This window comes from Schistocerca americana, chromosome 2, assembly GCF_021461395.2.
Source record: "Schistocerca americana isolate TAMUIC-IGC-003095 chromosome 2, iqSchAmer2.1, whole genome shotgun sequence".
Taxonomy (NCBI): domain Eukaryota; kingdom Metazoa; phylum Arthropoda; class Insecta; order Orthoptera; family Acrididae; genus Schistocerca; species Schistocerca americana.
Window position 1 is genome coordinate 724487253 of NC_060120.1, and position 19472 is coordinate 724506724.

Consider the following 19472-nt stretch of genomic DNA (forward strand, 5'->3'; position numbering starts at 1 on the left):
GTGACACTAACGGCCCTTCTGCCTCAGATATTTTGTTGTTGCATATTCAAGAAGTGTTCTCTGCAATTTTTGTTTGTGTTTAACTCCCATTGAAGAAGACTGTTTTTTTGTGGTGCAATTAACTTCACCTCCACTGTATACCTGGGTATTTTTCTCTGGGAGACGAGATACTTTTTTCGAGTTTGTTATGTGTGTGCTCCAAAACAGGTAGACAACGTTTTCTAATGCGGTAGTCCACTTTCGAGTTCACTTACTGATACATTGCTTCCAGCATGACAGAACTTGTGCATGTCTCTGTCCAGGTATTTTTACTACTTCAACAGGCGCAGCGCACCCACAGAATCTTCATTAATTGATTGGTGGCTATCTTTATATCATTCAGGAGCTCCCCAACCACCTATCCTGGATCAGCACCGTGGTCAAGAGTTTCTGGACGGCACCCTTGCTGTTCTGGCCATTCGACAAAAAGGTGAGCTGTGGGCGATTTACGTTGCATGTATGGAACAGGATTTCTTAGCTCATTGGATTGGATTGATTTGGGGGAAGAGACCAAATAACGAGGTCATCGGTCTCATTGGATTAGGGAAGGATGGGGAAGGAAGTCTGCCGTGCCCTGTCAAAGGAACCATCCCAGCATTTGCCTGAAGCGATTTAGGGAAATCATGGAAAACCTAAATCAGGATGGCCAGAGGCTTGATCTTAGCTCATGGCATCACAGGTGATACCCTGCAAGACACTTCCCATGTGTTTGCCACTCACCCAATGTGCTGCTCTCAGTCGCAGTCACGCCCCCCCACCCAGGTCAGATTCACAAAATACAGGCCAATCCTCAGCGGCCATTCGCCGCCCTCAACAGCTTCCCTCCTGCAGCCAGTGTTTCATTAGTCACCAGAGACACCAGTGTCACTGCCGATGCGTTAACTGCACATCTTGTGGCGAATCTGGACATAGGGCTGAACTGTGCCAAGCAGCGCTCAAAATGAAGCCGGCTATGCACACATGGACAGGGGTCGATGATAGGGCAGACGTTTCTGCAGACATACCCTACATCAAATCTGTGCTTCCCCACTCTGTGGGCTCGCTATCACTCATGGTGGCCATCAACAACGTACCTATCAAGCTAGACAGACACAGGGTACTCTGTGACCATCACCAACTGGCAGAAATGACTTCATTAAGGTCAAAGACCACCTCAAGGCTCAAGTCCAGTATCATCTGAGCAGCTTCATGTCCAAGTTCTTGGGCCTTTGCAGAACACAGGACCATCGGCTATCTGACAATATAAACTCTCCAGCTTATTTAGAACATTTTAGGGCGGCATTCCAACAAAAACTAAGGCAGGGTTCCGAATAAGTATGATGAGCAACAGAGTATCTACAGTTACTATAGCAGTTAATTATACAACTGATTAATTAAGGTCGGTGTCAGTAGCAAAACGTGACTGTAATAAGTGGGATGATCACATAGGGGCAGTTGTGGGTAACGTACATCACATGCTGCGATTCACTGGCAGGATACTGGGAAATTGAATTATGGTGGCTTATTTCACCGTCGCGAGCGTCAACCGAATGAAGAAGGACGCTAAATGTAAGATGTAAACCTATTCAGAAAACTCGAAGAATTTGTTTATAGAGCGGTAACGAAGTATTGACAACAGTACTGACATAAGGTCGCATAGGGACGGGCATGAACTGCAGGGCACTGTTCAGCATTGCAAACTACTATTTTTGTTAAATTATTTTACTTAGATGATGATGATGATGATGATGATGATGATGATGATGATACCAATAGGAGGAAGAGGGTGAAAACCCAGTGCCAGGACATAGCCTACTACTCTCAGGGAGCACCAAGGAAGCAGATGGACGTATCATTATCAGTAGTGTCACATGCCCTCACTTCGTGAGAGACAGCAGAGGGGGCACTGGTGAAAAGTTGTGTGATCAGGAGCATTACGCCACTATCTCTCCTCCCATTGCCGGCTAAATACTGGCAGTGAAAATTTCATCCACCACCAGGATTCGAATCAGCTTACCTCTGAGTAAGGCGCGCCCACACACGCGTACGTTAGCTATCTCGCATACGTTACCGATCTCTCAAGCAGAGGCTAGTAAGGGAACTGTTTAAGAGGACTAAGCAGTAACACGTAAAGACTATTAAATCATGAAGGCGAATGCTTCATGTCCATGTCTTTCAGAGTGTCAAGTCTCAACGTGGTTTTGAGATGGTTACCCAGAGCCATCTACGCGTGAGTTGGCTGAATAATCGTTTCCACGTCAGCTACGCTTTACTCTGACAACAGGAATAAAAAAAAATTTACATTACAGCGCTATTACGCCACTCATACTTTAAGGATTAGTCATCATGTTAGCGTAAAACACGCACACAAGGCCATTTGTAAAAAGTGTGTAGAGGAAGATGTAAGATTCTACATTTCTGCAATTTGCGTGTTTCAGCGCTCTCATAGGTACTTGCTTGTCTCCGGGGCACAATCCAGTTTCTTAGACAAGGTACGTAAACTGATCGGGATTAACACACAAGTTGGCATATTCTTCCAAAAAGAAGCGTCTTGTCAAACGACGCCGTTGGTCAAGCAGCCAGCAGCAGCAGCAATTGATTTGATAAAACAGCTCCACGTATAGAACATATGAGCTTCTCCTTTGCACTCATAACCATACCATCTAAAACGATACTGCAAATGTTTATTAGGCTGAACATGCAATACAATGATTCCAGTATGACAACTAACAATGTGTGCCAAACGCGGAATATGAACCTAGATCGTCCATTTTTTTGCAAGAGCTTCCCATTGCGAATTTTCGTCATCCTTTATAAACAAATATTCTTTTTCTTGAAACATGTCACGGTTGTTTGCCTCCAATTTCTCCGAACGAACGCTTATATGTTCCAGTCAAGTAGGAATGGCGTTACAGGGGGAACGAATGGTGGGACATGGCTTAACGCTGTCAGGACGAACTGTACTGTTTAAATTTACGAAAGCAGTTCTTTTACGATGACCTTACGATGAGGAAGTTTGAGGCAAACATGTGATATTGACAATTTCAGTTGCAAATGCAAGCAATCGAGAAAAGCGGATAATCTGGCTCTGAATAGACTAAACATGTTGGAAATATTCACCACTGTATTTATGACGCAACTAGTGTTCTATTAAATGCTGTGACAATCACTATTTTTGCTCACATTAATGGCTCTGAGCACTATGGGACTTAACATCTATGGTCATCAGTCCCCTAGAATAGAACTACTTAAACCTAACTAACCTAAGGACAGCACACAACACCCAGCCATCACGAGGCAGAGAAAATCCCTGACCCCGCCGGGAATCGAACCCGGGAACCCGGGCGTGGGAAGCGAGAACGCTACCGCACGACCACGAGATGCGGGCATTGCTCACATTATTTGTAGGCCATGGACTAGCATTGTCTCATGTCCGTAAGGTTGTTCAGCTTGCTTTTTACTTATTATACACTACTGGCCATTAAAATTGCTACACCACGAAGACGACACGCAACGACGCGAAATTTAACCGACAGGAAGAAGATGCTGTAATGTGCAAATGATTAGCTTTTCAGAGCATTCACACAAGTTTGGCGCCGGTGGCGACACCTACAACGTGCTGACATGAGGAAAGTTTCCAACCAATTTCTCATACACAAACAGCAGTTGACCGGCGTTGCCTCGTGAAACGTTGTTGTGATGCCTCGTGCAAGGAGGAGAAATGCGTACCATCACGTTTCCGACTTTGATAAAGTTCGGATTGTAGCCTATCGCGATTGCGGTTTATCGTATCGCGACATTGCTGCTCGCGTTGGTCGAGATGCAATGACTGTTAGCAGAATATGGAATCGGTGGGTTCAGGAGGGTAATACGGAACGCCGTGCTGGATCCCAACGGCCTCGTATCACTAGCAGTCGAGATGACAAGCATCTTATCCGCATGGCTGTAACGTTTCGTGCAGCCACGTCTCGATCCCTGAGTCAACAGATGGGGACGTTTGCAAGACAACAACCATCTGCACGAACAGTTCGACGACGTTTGCAGCAGCATGGACTATCAGCTCGGAGACCATGGCTGCGGTTAACCTTGACGCTGCATCACAGACAGGAGGGCCTGCGATGGTGTACTCAACGACGAACCTGGGTGCACAAATGGCGAAACGTCATTTTTTCGGATGAATCAAGGTTCTGTTTACAGCATCACGATGGTCGCATCCGTGTTTGGCGACATCGCGGTGAACGCACATTGGAAGCGTGTATTCGTCATCGCCATACTGGGGTATCACCCGGCGTGATGGTATGGGGTGTGTGGTGTCACCGCACTTGGTAGGTGGTAGCCTTTAAATCGGCCGCGGTCCGTTAGTATACGTCGGACCCGCGTGTCGCCACTATCAGTGATTGCAAACCGAGCGCCGCCACACGGCAGGTCTAGTCTAGAGAGACTCCCTAGCACTCGCCCCAGTTGTACAGTGGACTGTACTACTGATGGTTCGCTTTCTACATACGCTCTCATTTGCCGAGATGACAGTTTAGCATAGCTTCCAGCTACGTCATTTGCTACGACCTAGCAAGGAGCCATATTCAGTTACTGTAATCTGAACAGATAATATTGTGAATCATGTACCATCAAGAGCGATGTTCATCATTAATGGATTAAAGTTAAGTATCAAACTAATTATGTCCGCTTTCTGAATTCTCATTCCTTGTCATGTTCCAGACCTCACGTCAGTATAGTTCTTCCCTCTTCGCGCCAACCTGCGTGAGCTAAAACGCGTGCATTTCGGCCTCCATTCGTAACACGGTGTTAGCGCTAACACAACAGGGTGCCATTGGTTACACGCCTCTATCACCTCTTGTTCGCATTTACGCACTTTGAACAGTGGACGTTACATTTCAGATGTGTTACGACCCGTGGCTCTACCCGTCATTCGACCCCCTGCGAAACCCTACATTTCAGCGGGATAATGCACGACCACATGTTGCAGGTCCTGTACGGGCCTTTCTGGATACAGAAAATGTTCGACTGCTGACCTGGCCAGCACATTCTCCAGATCTCTCACCAACTGAAACCGTCTGGTCAATGGTGGCCGAGCAACCGGCTCGTCACAATACGCCAGTCACTACTCTTGATGAACTGTGGTATCGCGTTGAAGCTGCATGGGCAGCTGTACCTGTGCACGCCATCCAAGCTCTGTTTGCCTCAATGCCCGGGCGTATCAAGGCCGTTATTACGGCCAGAGGTGGTTCTTCTGGGTACTGATTTCCCAGGATCTATGCAACCAAATTGCGTAAAAATGTGATCACATGTCAGTTCTAGTATAATATATTTGTCGAATGAATACCCGTTTATCGTCTGATTTCCCTCTTGGTGTATAAATTTTAATGGCCAGTAGTGTATGTCATGTGGCAATAGTAAGGAAGTCAGTGTAACATGTTTTTACGATGATTCAGTTCAAAGCAGAACTATTATTGCCCACTGTTGTGTGCGATGACTTTTACAGATTGTCTCTAAATTGATTATAAATTATTACAGCCCACTTTAAAAAGTAAAATATGTAACATAATAATCTCAATAATTTTAATACTCTGGATAGAACAAAATTTACCAACATACGGAAAACGTCGCGGCACACTGGTTGGAAAAGCGTTATTATTAAGGTAAACTCAAACTATCCACAGAAAGTCAATTTACTAAGTATCGAGAAGCAGCTTTAAATGATGAATCTGAGAATATTTTACAACCCAATGTTAGACTACTGTTCGCACACTTTTACTTGGCTCCTTTGTGATCAGTGAAGTCTGTTGACTTCGTACCGCCAGAGAATGTTCACCCTTGTCACTAACTTTAGCTACATAACAGCACTGTGCGCCGTAACAATAAGCAACCGTTGTGAATACTGTATAGTATTGATCCGTGTGCGCTGTTGTGCGTAGTGATTGTTAATAATATGCACGGAAATGAGTGAAGAGGCAGTATCCGGTCCTTCTAGTGACTAGTCATCAACTCTTGTGTCACTTCTGCGACACAGTAATACATTACATGTTCGTTTCTTTTATAAGCTATAAGCTGGCTACTCTGGCAGAAGCAGGCGGGGGTCCTATTCAATACCTCCTCATTAGTTACGTGATCTACCCACCTAATCTTCAGCATTCTTCTGTAGCACCACATTTAGAAAGCCTCTATTCTCTTCTTGTCTAAACTATTTATCGTCCATGTTTCACTTCCACACATGGCTACACTCCATACAAATACTTTCAGAAACGACTTCCTGACACTTAAATCTATACTCAATGTTAACAAATTTCTCTTCTTCAGAAACACTTTCCTTGCCATTGCCAGTCAACATTTTATATCCTCTCTACTTCGACCATCGTCAATTATTTTGCTCCCCAAATAGCAAAACTCATCTACTACTTTGTGTCTCATTTCTTAATGTAATTCCCTCAGCATCACACGACTTAATTCGACTACATTCCATTATTCTCATTTTGCTTTTGTTGATGTTCCTCGTATATCCTCCTTTCAAGACACTGTCCATTCCGTTAACTGCTCTTCAGGTCCTTTGCTGTCTCTGACAATATTACAAAGTCATTGGTAAACCTCAAAGTTTTTATTTCTTCTCCATGTATTTTAATTCCTACTGCAAATTTTTCTTTTGTTTCCTTTACTGCTTGCTCAATATACGGATTGAGTAACATCGGGGATAGGCTACAACCCTGTCTCACTCCCTTCCCAACACTGCTTCCCTTTCATGCCCCTCGACTCATTACTGCCATCTGGTTTCCGTAAAAATTGTAAATAGCCTTTTGCTCCCTGTATTTGACCCCTACCATCTTCAGAATTTGAAAGAGAGTATTCCAGTCAATATTGTCAAACACTTTCTGTAAGTCTAAAAATGCTAGAAACGTATGTTTGCCTTTCCTTAATCTATCTTCTAACTCATAGGATCAGTATTGCCTCACGTGTTCCACCATTTCTACAGAATCCAAACTGGTCTTCCCCGAGGTCGGCTCCTACCAGATTTCATTTACCGCATTTTTAAATTTTCTCCTTTCACCCATTAAATTCAATATCTCTTCTGTTACCCAAGGATTTCTACTAGCCCTCGCCTTTTTACCTACTTGCTCCTCTGCTGCCTTCACTATTTCGTCTCTCAAAGCTACCCGTTCTTCTACTGTATTTATTTCCCCCGTTCTTGTCAATCGTTCCTTAATGCTCTCTCTGAAACACTCTATAACCTGTGGGTCTTTCAGTTTATCCAGGTCCCATCTCCTAAAATTCCTACCTCCTTGCTGCTTCTTCAGTTTTACTCTACAGCTCGTAACCTTAAATTGTGGCCCCTGGAAATGACTTACAATTTAAAACCTGTCTACCAAATCTCTGTCTAACCAATATATAATCTATCTGAAACCTTCCAGTATCTCCACTCCAGGCCTCTTCCATATATACAACCTTCTTTCATGACTCTTGAACAAAGTGTTAGCTATGATTAAGTTATATTCTGTGCAAAATTCTACCAGGCGGCTTCCTCTTTCATTCCTTACCCCCATTCCATATTCATCTACTACTCTTCCTTCTCTGCCTTTTCCTACTATCGAATTCCAGTCCCTCATGACTATTAAATTTTCGTCTCCCCTCACTATCTAAATGATTTTTCCTTTATTTCATCATACATTTCTTCAATCTCGTCGTCATCTGCGGAACTATTTGACATATAAACTTGTACTACTGTGGTAGGCGTGGTCTTCGTGTTTATCTTGGCTACAACAATGCGTTCGCTATGCTGTTCGTAGTAGCTTACCCGCACTCCTTATTTTTATTCATTATTGAACCTACTCCTGTATTACCCCTATTTGAGTTTGTATTTATAACCCTGTATTTACCTGACCAGAAGTCTTTTTCCTTCTGCCATCGACCTTCACTAATTCCCACTATATCTAACTTTAACCTATCCATTTCCCTTTTTAAAATTTCTAACCTACCTGCCCGATTAAGGAATTTGACATTCCACGCTCCGACCCGTAGAACGCCAGTTGTCTTTCTCCTGATAACAACGTCCTCCTGAGTAGTCCCCGCCCGGACATCCGAATGGGGAACTATTTTACCTCCGGAATATTTTATCCAAGAGGACGCCATCATTTAACCATACAGTAAAGCTGCATGCCCTCGGTAAAAATTACGGCTGTAGTTTCCCGTTGCTTTCATCCGTTCGCAGTACCAACACAGCAAGGCCGTTTTGGTTAGTGTTACACGGCCAGATCAGTCAGTCATCCAGACTGCTGCCCCTGCATCTACTGAAAAGGCTGGTGCCCTTCTTCAGGAACCATACGTTTGTCTGGCCTCTCAACAGATACATCTTCGCTGTGGTTGCACCTAGGGTACGGCTATCTGTATTGCTGAGGCACGCAAGCCTCCCCACCAACAGCAAGCAAGGTCCATGGTTTTTTTTTGGGGGGGGGGGACCATAAAGAATATATATTCCTCCCATTCTTATGCGAACGGAATGAGAAGCAATCTGTAAATTCATAGTACAGCAAAGCACACACCAACGCGAACTTAACAGTGAGTTACAGAGTGCAGGTGTAGATTTATTTAGTGTGCTATTTCACAAGTAAAGACGTATTTGTATGTTTGTACTTACCAAAGAAGGGGTAATTAAATCGTGGATGTTCATGTCACCGATTCCCATGTGGCACTCTCCGTGCTTGTCAAGGACTGCAGTGTAGCAAGCTGTTCGACCATCTCTACGAACATCTACGGCGGAGGTGTCCTACGAAAAAAATTTGTTGTTAGCTCCAATAATGCTGTGTTACGTCAGAAACACAATCGAATATTACAATCTTGAATATGGCTGACGTGTAGCAACCGTATTTAAGTTTCAACGAAGCGTAAAAACATCCAGCAAACTGCACAAATTTTAATGCATTGATATGGTATCGATACCATCTAAGGGTATCTTCATCAGAATATATTAATTATCACCAATTTTTAATCAACATAGGAGAATAAAATCCACATTAAAATCCTTAAGCAGCACTAGAGCCCAAGCTTAATGACAGAAGCATAAAAACATGTAATACATTAAATATAACAGGAAATGCTGCAAAATAAAACAGCAATTGATACGTGCCATCTGTCCAGTGCAGACACGATTAAAGCGCTCAAAATGAACAGTATTAGCATAGTAGGAACAACAGCTATGAATTACAATAACAATAATTAAAAGAGTCAGATGATGACTGAGAACTACGTGTAAAGACGTTCAGCCAAAGAACGACAGTATATCAAATAGCTGCGAACAGCTGTTTGAAGGCGTTAAATAAATTATTCCGCAACTGTAGCTGTTCACTGAGAATGTGACCATCATTGACAGACATATGCTTTAAAATTTCCAGTTCTTTTCTTTATGTTGCGTAGTAACTTAGACATCGGTTTGTGGCCTGTAAAAAGCAAATGATACGCAAAGGACGAATTACGCTTACTGGTACCCTCTCTTCCTAATAAATGCTCTTTGTCTCTGATACTGATGGCTCTTCCGGTCTGACTAATGTAATAAACTGGGCAATCATCACAGGTGATTTCAGAGACTCCTGAATTACGTAAAACGTAATCGAAGATGTCAAACAGTGAATTAGATTTTTTTGCAAAATATTATTAGTGAAAAAGACAGCTTTGTATCAACATCTGTATTGTAGCAGACGAATTCTGTAGGAACTGGTACCTACGTATTGTACTGAAAGAAAAAAAAAAAAGATTTCGTCACTGTCATTATTAGCAATATTCGTAAAACAGTGACTCCGCTGTTGTGTTTAACTTGAAGGTATTGTTAAAGGAAGGTACATAACAATTAACCAGTATAGTTATTCCTATCAGCTAAGGTTTTTAGGTGGTAAATATATTGGAACAGCCCGATGAATGGCTGAATGTTTCCTGTTTCCACATAGCGGCGTAAGCAGTTGACAAACGGACACACTAACGTGGCAGTTTTAGGTGGGGTTGTTTTGAACTATGGTTGCGTAAGATACCGGTAGTGTTCGGTCCTGAACTACCACTGCTAACCGCAGCGAACAATTGTGTTGTAGCCACTACCAAATGCTTTGTGTCTTCTATTTGCTTTGCTTTGTGGACTGTTTTTTCTAATTTTGAAATAAGTGAAGAGACTAATCCTCGTGCGTGAAGGGACTCTAAAGAGACCTCGCCACAAGAAAAGGAATCGGCGATCATCTTGACCGTTATGTCAGTTCTGCTTTCGTCGAAGTACAGAACGCGGGCATAGGAATGGCAGCCCTTCGATAGGGAGGCGGTGCTCCTCACTCCGCGGACAGCCGTCAGATCTAGTTTGTTTACGGTGGCGGTCGACTGCCTCGATATACTGCCCGCATATCATCAGTCCTAGCGGCTCGGTTTTAACGTTAGCTTCACAAGATGAATTTCACTTGTTTGACCTGAGCACTTCAAGCTCATATGGTCTTATCTCTGCATGCAGTGTGAACCTACGTTTGCAAAACTTGTTCTGTTTTTAATACTTCTAGTGACTACTTAAGGATTCTGATATGTTTGTTATTCTTCTATGTTGACTACAAATTTTTATAGGTAACTAACATATTCTGATGAAGATATCGTTAGTTGGTATCGAAACCAGGTGAATTCAATAAAATTTGTGCAACCGGTTGGCTATTATTATCCTTCACCAAAACTCTCCAATATTTTGCATACGACATTTTGTTAGATTTGACTACCTAAGTTTAATGTTATTGATGGCATAATACATAAGGTAACGGTTCTGTTTCCAAGAACTCTTAATATTCTGAAATTGAAAACGAGTTTTTGTGCAATGTTTTTCTGAACACTAATGAACCTACTGATTTGCAAAAACGAGTAGTGCGACTACATGATAAGACATTTCCGGTGCTAAAATTGTCTGAGAAGAGACTTTTACCTTTGAAACATTGCGAGAAAAATATTAACTTAACTAATTCAGCGCCTAGAATATATGAGACACGTGACAGAAAAGCGTACCCTCATAAATTCTATTAAATGCTGATCTTGTTCTCGCACAAAAATCTACTTTCACAGTAGTTGTGAAGATCCTGTTAAAATCGTGTTTCTTTCTCTGCGACTTGTGATGTTTGGATACCGCATTACAAGTAACTAGTTTTACATTGTTAATAAACTATCTTAAGAAATATTTTTGGGGTTAGTGTTGTAAGTAGATAAGATTACGAGAAGGAACATCCTATTAAATTATAGCTGTGCCTTTCGCTAGCAATGCTGTTACCGACCGAGATATCCATGGTTCAAATGGCTCTGAGCACTATGGGACTTAACATCTGAGGTCATCAGTCCCCTAGAACTTAGAACTACTTAAACATAACTAACCTAAAGACATCACACACATCCATGCCCGAGGCAGGATTCGAACCTGCGACCGTAGCAGTCTCGCGGTTCCGGACTGAAGCGCCTATAACCGCACGGTCACCGCGGCCGGCCGAGATATCCATAATGCATCAAGTAAGAGCTAATCTTGTGCTTTACAGGTTGCGAAATTCTTCTCTTCTTAGTGCTTTTTCAGAGCTCCAAACAAGTAGTCATTAAGGGGGAGGCGAGGTCTGAACAGTGAGGAGGATGGGGAAAAGGCTCCCGCTTCAACACACACCATTTGCTGTTGTAGCCGTACGACCTGAGCACCGTATAAACAGGCGTTACCTTTGAGATAAATCCCGATGCAGAATTCCCATCCTTTTCTTCCCAATGACATATTTTAAAGCACCCCTAAGCAATATTCCGCATTAATGTAGTGTCTTGTCATGAAAATGTCAGCATCGAAAATACCTTTCACGTGCCAGGAGACTGTCTGATGAAACTTCCTTGGGTGACAGGAAATGTCCATGACACCATGCTATGTTGCTTCATAAGGTATAGTAATGTATCCATCTAGATCACAGATGGTGAAAAATGGTATGCTCTTGCACAACGATGGTCTTCACATTTCCCAACTGACAAACCTATGCAACACTGTGTACCTGTATTTGAGGTTTTCAAGAACAATTGTTATACTCTCTCTAAATTTTGAGGGGTGATAACAATTGTAAAAAGATGCACACAAAACATCTCATACCATTATTATGTTTTTGCACTTGACAGCGTTTATACGGCCAACTATGATGAGATTTTTCTCCAAATTTCAGCGGAATTCGCGCCGATGTTCATAAGAAATTTCGTCACAAATTGCGTTGTTCCATGGCAACAGATACACTGCCTTCGTCATGTTCGTTTAGTCTGTTACAAAACAGTACCACAGCAAAAGTGCGATACTCACGAAGCGTTAAGTCCTACCTTCGCCTCTTTGTGTGTTTCGCAGCCACATCACTCTTATTCAATGTTCCTTCTTATTTTGATGAAGTTAGTAAGTATGACGTAGCTAAAAAGAGCGAAAACCAGTTAAATTTACTCTTGTATTGATAATCACAATGTTTGAAATAAAAGCATGTGTAAACCATTCTTGTCTTGCTCGATTATCAAAATATCCTCTGTGATGAGCGCACGTGATACGTCGATGCTTTCTCGAAGCAACTACAAATGTATTTGCGAGGGTTGGAACTTTAATAGTGGCAACTATTTATTTACAGCACACGTGTTTCACAGTTTTTCTGACCTTCAAAGTAGTCACCAGCATTGTGTGTAACCCGTTGCCAGCGATGTGGAAGTCATTGGATACTCTTAGCAGTGCCAGTTGTGTTGACAGTTTGAGCGACGCGGCCTATTGCCCGACGAATTTGTAGCAGCCCTGAAGTGAATGCCGTGAGGTGTTTTCTTCAGTTTAGAAATCGAATTGAACCCACGAGGGACTAAGTCGGGGGAGTGCAGTAGGTGGTATAGCACTTAGCAGCCCCATCACTCAAATCAGTAACAGCTTGCAATGTACGTGCTTGAGCATTGTCCTGTAAAATGGTCAGGTCCTGCACTTCAATCTCTAAGAAGGTCGTAAGTTGTATTCCAAAAATGAACAGCATAGGGCCAGAAGTGATGACACTTTCTGCAGGACCTGACCATATTTTTGCTGGACGACTTTGAAACACATATATTTTGTACGAGCTGCAGATAAATAGTTGCCACTATTAAAGTTCCACCCTCGTATAAACTTCTCCTTAAAGATTCCCTTACATTTAGAAGTCTAAAGGTGCTAGGTCTCTAAAGATTGAAGTGTATTTAATAATAACCTCGGCGACCAATCCATCGAACATCTAGTGACATACAAGTAGACCTGTGTTGCATCTCTTTTGATTATCTGCTAATAAGTTTACAATGGAAGAAAGAATTAATGGTCGCAGTATGTCGAAATAGTCATACCTCGTAAGGGAGCCCTCAAACGATAACGCACGAATGAAACCGTGTGATTGCTAACCATTCAACAAATTAACCGCTGGTACACTCACTTCTTTGTACAAAAAATCTTATATGCAGAATTGTAGCTATTTACATTACTGTTCATTCTGAACTGCGCCTCGTCTGAAAATGTGTTTTCCTTGCGTGTTCTCGCGAATCATGTGTTCAAGTCAGTCGAAGGACTGAAGGCATCGATCCGAACTGTCCTCATTCATCCCGTGCTATAGTCTTGGAATGTACATTTTACAGTTTCCTCTCCGAAGCCTTGACAGTTCGCTATGCATTTCATCGGCTTACACCACTTATGCAGCGAATTTCGTTGTGATCGTGTGAAGGGTAGCAACGCTGGCAGCCATATATTTGCATAAGCATATGATGAACAATGAATCAGTTTGAAATGTTCGTCGTAGAAGTCTGGTTTTAGATATTTTACTATCATACGAGTTTTTTTATTTTGCACCTCTTCCTCATTCTTCTACCATCCTCTCCTCCACCCAAAAAGCCTCTTAAATTGTAATATTATGCTGTTTTAGATCAGTTGTTCTTACATTCTTGAAGAACTGACTTACGTAATTATTTCAGTAACAAAGAGGGCAATTGCTAACGGATGTACTATTGTAAGGGGGGCGATCAGAAAGTTTCCGTTCGATGTCCGCACAGTCCGGAATCGATATGCCAATCGGGCAAAATCGCCGTGAACACTAAGACAATTATCCCACCGAAGCACCAGGTTGAAAATACCAGTTACGCTTACAGTGTGTCCTGCTGCGTGTAGAAGTACGGAACTGTCTGCTGCACGTCTTTGTCCCACAGGAATCTTCGACCCTTCAAGGCCTTTTTTAAGGCACCAAAAGGGTGACAATGGCATGGGGAGATATATAGGGTGGACGTTCGAGTATCCCCCATTCGAGTTGGCGCAGCTTCTGCGTTTGTCATTTGCTATATGGGGACACGCGTTATGGTGTAACAGTATTGTCAGAATTTTCCAGGATGGTGGTTTTTGACAAACATTCATTCTCCGATGGATGCCTACCGGTGGCTGTCCTTCTGATGCCGAGAAAAGAGTGACAGTACATGGTCCTGTTTGGACCCATTTGTTAACAACATCGCCATAGTTTAGGTTTCCGCATCTAAAGCACACACACACACACACACACACACACACACACACACACACACACACACACCAAAGAGACATGAACGTCACACTAATTTCTTGCCTCCATGTCGGTGATTATGTATGGGTATCGGAGTTGCACTCCTTTGCATACACGCTGCAGCAACGCCCTCAGATTAGCGCCTTATAATTCATCAATTTAGTAAGTCATGATTGTAAAATATTAACATGAATCACCTACTGAAGGGTGGAATGACTGACAGTAGAGAAGAGGGGGGGGAGGGGGGAGTGCAGAGAGATCAGTTGGGTAACGGTGAAAAATAGATGCGCGAAGCAATGCTGGTCCCACAACCTATTGTTGTTGTTGTTGTTGTTGTTGTTGTTGTTGTCTTCAGTCCTGAGACTGGTTTGATGCAGCTCTCCATGCTACCCTATCCTGTGCAAGCTGCTTCATCTCCCAATACTTACTGCAACCCACATCCTTCTGAATCTGCTTAGTGTATTCATCTCTTGTCTCCCTCTACGATTTTTACCCTCCACGCTGCCCTCCAATGCTAAATTTGTGATCCCTTGATGCCTCAGAACATGTCCTACTAACCGGTCCCTTCTTAGGAAAATCAACAATATTTGTAGCTACAGAAAATCTTTGACACTGTTGCCTGAAATATGCCTTTTGATAGTGTGAAGTTATCACGAATAGAGTACACGAGGCAAATTATCATCTACAACTTGTACAGTGTGCCGGGCCGGGACTCGAACTTGGGACCTTTGCCGTTGTAAAGGATGTGCTATACCGACTGAGCTACCCAAACACGACTTACGTCCGATCTAGAACCAGGATTGGATGGCTCAGTCCGTATACAACTTACCCGCTAAAGGCTAAGGTAGGTACCAGGATTTGAATCCCTATCTGGCACACAGCTCTAATCTGCCAGGAAGTTTCAAATCAGCTCACGCTCCGCTATAGGGTGAAGATTCATTCTGGAAATCGGCAATTTCTAAGAATGATTGCCTATCGAAGTCACGTCCAAACGATACATATCGAACGTGCGATTTTAAATCGATCACGCGGCTCCGGTGGCGGGCGTTGTGATCAATTATTTGTGATCGTCATTTTTATCTGTTTCCCGTTGTTCCCGTAGTTGCTCTAAATTACATACCTCCGCTAATTATTTGTGAGTTTCTAGGGAAACCCAGCCTATTTATGTCGTTAGTGAGTGGAACGTCTGGTGTTATTGATGTTTCTTTGGCGGATTCTCTCTCATGGATAAATCTAATTCCTTGTTTATGCAGCATATAAAATTGTTTGACTTTTTGTCGCAATAATGGAGTACTACCGGACAAGGAAAGAAGGGACTGTGTAGACACTGGTAGTACGAAGTGTGTAAAACTTCGTCAAAACAGTTTAGATGCTGAAACACCGTTACAATTTCATTGTGAACAGTGCAGAAAACGATCGAGTATCAGCAAGAATACATGGTTCCACTCTTCAAAATTATCCATCCAGATCGCCGTAATGGATTTTAACATGACGACAACACCGACGACGAGTAAGGTAAGTCGTCTCCTTTGCAATTACAAGTATTTTTATAACGCTTTTCTTTTATCATTGCTGTAGTGAATACAGTAAACATACTCATAACGCCCGCCACCAGAGTTGCATGATCGATTTACGATCGCACGTTCGATATGTATCTGTTGGACCCTGCGACTTCGATAGGCAATCATTCTTAGAAATTTTCTGGAAACCTGTACAGTGTACTACAGCGGCTACAATGGATTAAAAAAGGTGGATTAATAAATTCGCTCTTGAATAAAAAGCGGACGAATTCTTTTGTCAGACGCTGAGCATAATGAAACCATTCAACTAAACAGTACGATGCAGAATTGTCCGTAAATTGATAAAATAACAACGACATTAATTTACCTGGCATCCGTCGAGATGCTGGACAGTCGCTCGTCTGCCTCTTCTTCCTGTGAGTTTACTACTTCACTTATTACTGTTCAATGTTAAATAATGTAATATACTCTTGTTTGGTTGAAATAGCTCTGTTTAATTCCAATGCAGTCCCGACTCTCTGTACAATGGCTCCGATATTATGTCCCATCCGCCAGCTCACCACGGAATAATTATTATTCTCAACAGTCACAGAATACTCTTACAAAATCTGAGAATTTAGTGTTCCCATGAGTCTTTCGCATTTGTATATTTAATTATGAGTACCGTTGCATATTTTTTTAAAATTTAATTTTATAGGCTTTTGCTGAAAATAATAAAGCCATTCAATATGATTAATATTTCAGTATTTCACAGGCATATTTAGAACACAGCAATATGAAGTGGTTTGGATGCCCGTCGTCTTCTCCATATTAATTGCAATTTGAAGAGTCTCACTCTGATCCTAAATGGTGAGCATGGAAAGAGGAAATACGCACGTCTCAACATTATCCGACTAACTGAAGTTACAGGTCTCTTCAGAAGGTTCTAGCTGTCGATAGTATTGTAGTATTGCCGGTTTTTTATTTAAGTAGACACTGACCTCAAAACAGGATGTAAAGGGGCGCGATTTAAAGGGACAATAGGCAAACATGGGGAGTTCAAGCCAAGATGACGATCTTATCCCAAGGTCACTGGCAAAGACTTCCGGTGTCGGGTTACACACTTGGGGTAGTCGTATTATTCAAGGTCGGGAATAGAGCAAAGTCTGATTCTGTCCGATGGCGTCAAATTTGAAGTAAAGAGCATAGTTTACACGAGTTATAAGACAACCACAGACAACATTTAGTTGCAGGGCATTCAAAACGGCGACCACAATATAGGTATTTACGGTTGAAGACAAACATAAAAAACACTTGAAATATTTCAGTCAGATAATAAACTGAAATTATGGAACAACTCCGGGAATAAGTGTTTTTTTTTGGGGGGGGGGGGGGGGAAGGTAGACAAACCAAACTAAAACAAAGAAGCTAATAAAGCCAAGATAATTCCAGGGCAACCAAAAATATCGAAAATTCAGGCACATGAATTTCTTTAGAATAAACGGAACGAAATAATATAGGAAACAAAATCGGAAACGAAGATAGCGATACCAGGCACCCCCCCCCCCAACAAATAACAAGATAATCAAAAAATTGAACACACGAATTTTTCCAGAACAGACCGAACAAAGAAATACATGAATCTCAAGACTGGAATCGAATTTGTCGGTTGACTTACATAGCTCCAACGAAAACAGAAATACCAGACATACCACAAAAAAACCACACATGCGAACAATTGCACAGACGATTTCCTCTAGACTAAAGGGAACAAAAGATGGAGAGAATAAATGCAATCGAATATTTGGCTTGAATTACATAGCTAAAATCGAAGACAGGGATGCCAGACCTCCCCCAAAGAAAAAAAAAGAAAAGAACAACTTACTTGGAAAACTACTACCACATTCCAGCAGAACAAACCGAAAGCAAAGATAAAAGAATTGGAATCGCGCTACAAACGAAAATTAACAGGTAAGAAATAAATAAATAAATAAATAAGCAAGAAAGACGAAAATCTTGATCCCACTCAACTGAACCATTATTACAAATCACATTCACGAGAACAAAAATACACCTCAAGAGTAAGCCTCTAGCTCTACAGTAGCTGTCACGAACTGCAAGATGCAGATTTTGTTTACTTTCAATTTCTTTGGAAAGTACGAGTATATATACAGCAATGATACATTTAATTTCTGTTGTACATTTTCTTCCATCGATATATCTGAATTTACTAATATTTCTCAATTATGATTTATTTTTATTAGACTTACAGTAGTAAATGTGTAGGAAAAACTGCAGAAGGTTGTGCAACAGCAACGGAGTTTCGAGGTAACGTGAATCTGAGCTGTGGATGCCCTTCAGTAATTGTGGTATCTGGGTCCCAGTTATCGTTCAGATGTAGGTTTTTGCTGTGGGAAGAGGAGGAATAGCCACTACTATTTTTGAAGTTTTGTGCTAATCTTTATCGTATTGCCGAGTATCTGTTTTATTAAATTATGTGGTAGTGGTATTTGAAATCATTTCCTAGAAAGCAAAAGCGGCCCGAAAGAATCAATTTTTAGCAATGAATTGTAGCAAATTACCTGTTTATCATCCTTCGAGACGTTTTTAGGGAGGAAATTCGTTCGTTTCTAGTTTCTGCTACAGTCTTTGCAATCTTTGTTTATCCTAAGGGAAACTAAAATATTAATTATAAGCTATCATTTTCCAAGTCATAGCTACTAGTAACACAGTTTCCTTCAGTGATTACTTTAAAATAAACATCTTGGGGACTGAGTTGCCGCTTCAGCTATATTTAATCTTTTTATTGTGAGATCACAACCGGTTTCCTGGAACTGAAAACGACAAACTTAGGAGTTATGCGCACAACAATGAATTATGAAGTAGTAACTGACATTAAAATATCCACAAATATGAAAAAAATTAAAGAACTTATAAAGAACATATGAAATAAAGAAAATTGTGCTCGTGTAACTAAATCATAAGAGCTAAAGTACAGAACATGGAACCCAACATTCGTTGTCTGGCGAAACTAATAAACCGCTACTTGGCGCAACGTCAATGAATCAAAATCAGTTATATGTAGGGATCCCAAGTCCAAAATGGTCTGTAGAGCCTAAACAGATTACTTCCCGGCCGAAGTACGTTAAGAGAACCATATCAGGACCTGATGAGCGGTTACTTTAAAGAAGAGCGGGGGGGAGCTTACAGCGAAGTGACCCAATAGCCCATGAACTGGATGGCTTACGTCAAGGAAGTGGATTATTAACAGACAAGGAAACACATACATAAAAGAAACACAAACCTCTCCAGCATATGCGTATTCTCGGAACACAGGACGTGACCGCGTACTGTGAGATACTGACACCGAGAAAGTACACAGCTAACCTGCTGAGGGCTCGGGCATGCGCAG

General features: G+C 41.9%; 1 protein-coding gene across 1 annotated transcript in view; it reads right to left on the reverse strand.

Annotated features, from left to right (window-relative positions):
- The window catches only part of LOC124594380 (pseudouridine kinase-like), a 258924-nt gene that overhangs the window by 216179 nt on the left and 23273 nt on the right, over positions 1-19472 (reverse strand). Inside the window, exon 2 of the mRNA XM_047132749.1 lies at positions 8660-8788. Coding sequence (XP_046988705.1) covers positions 8660-8788 — 129 coding nt within the window. The remainder of the gene's footprint in view (positions 1-8659; positions 8789-19472) is intronic.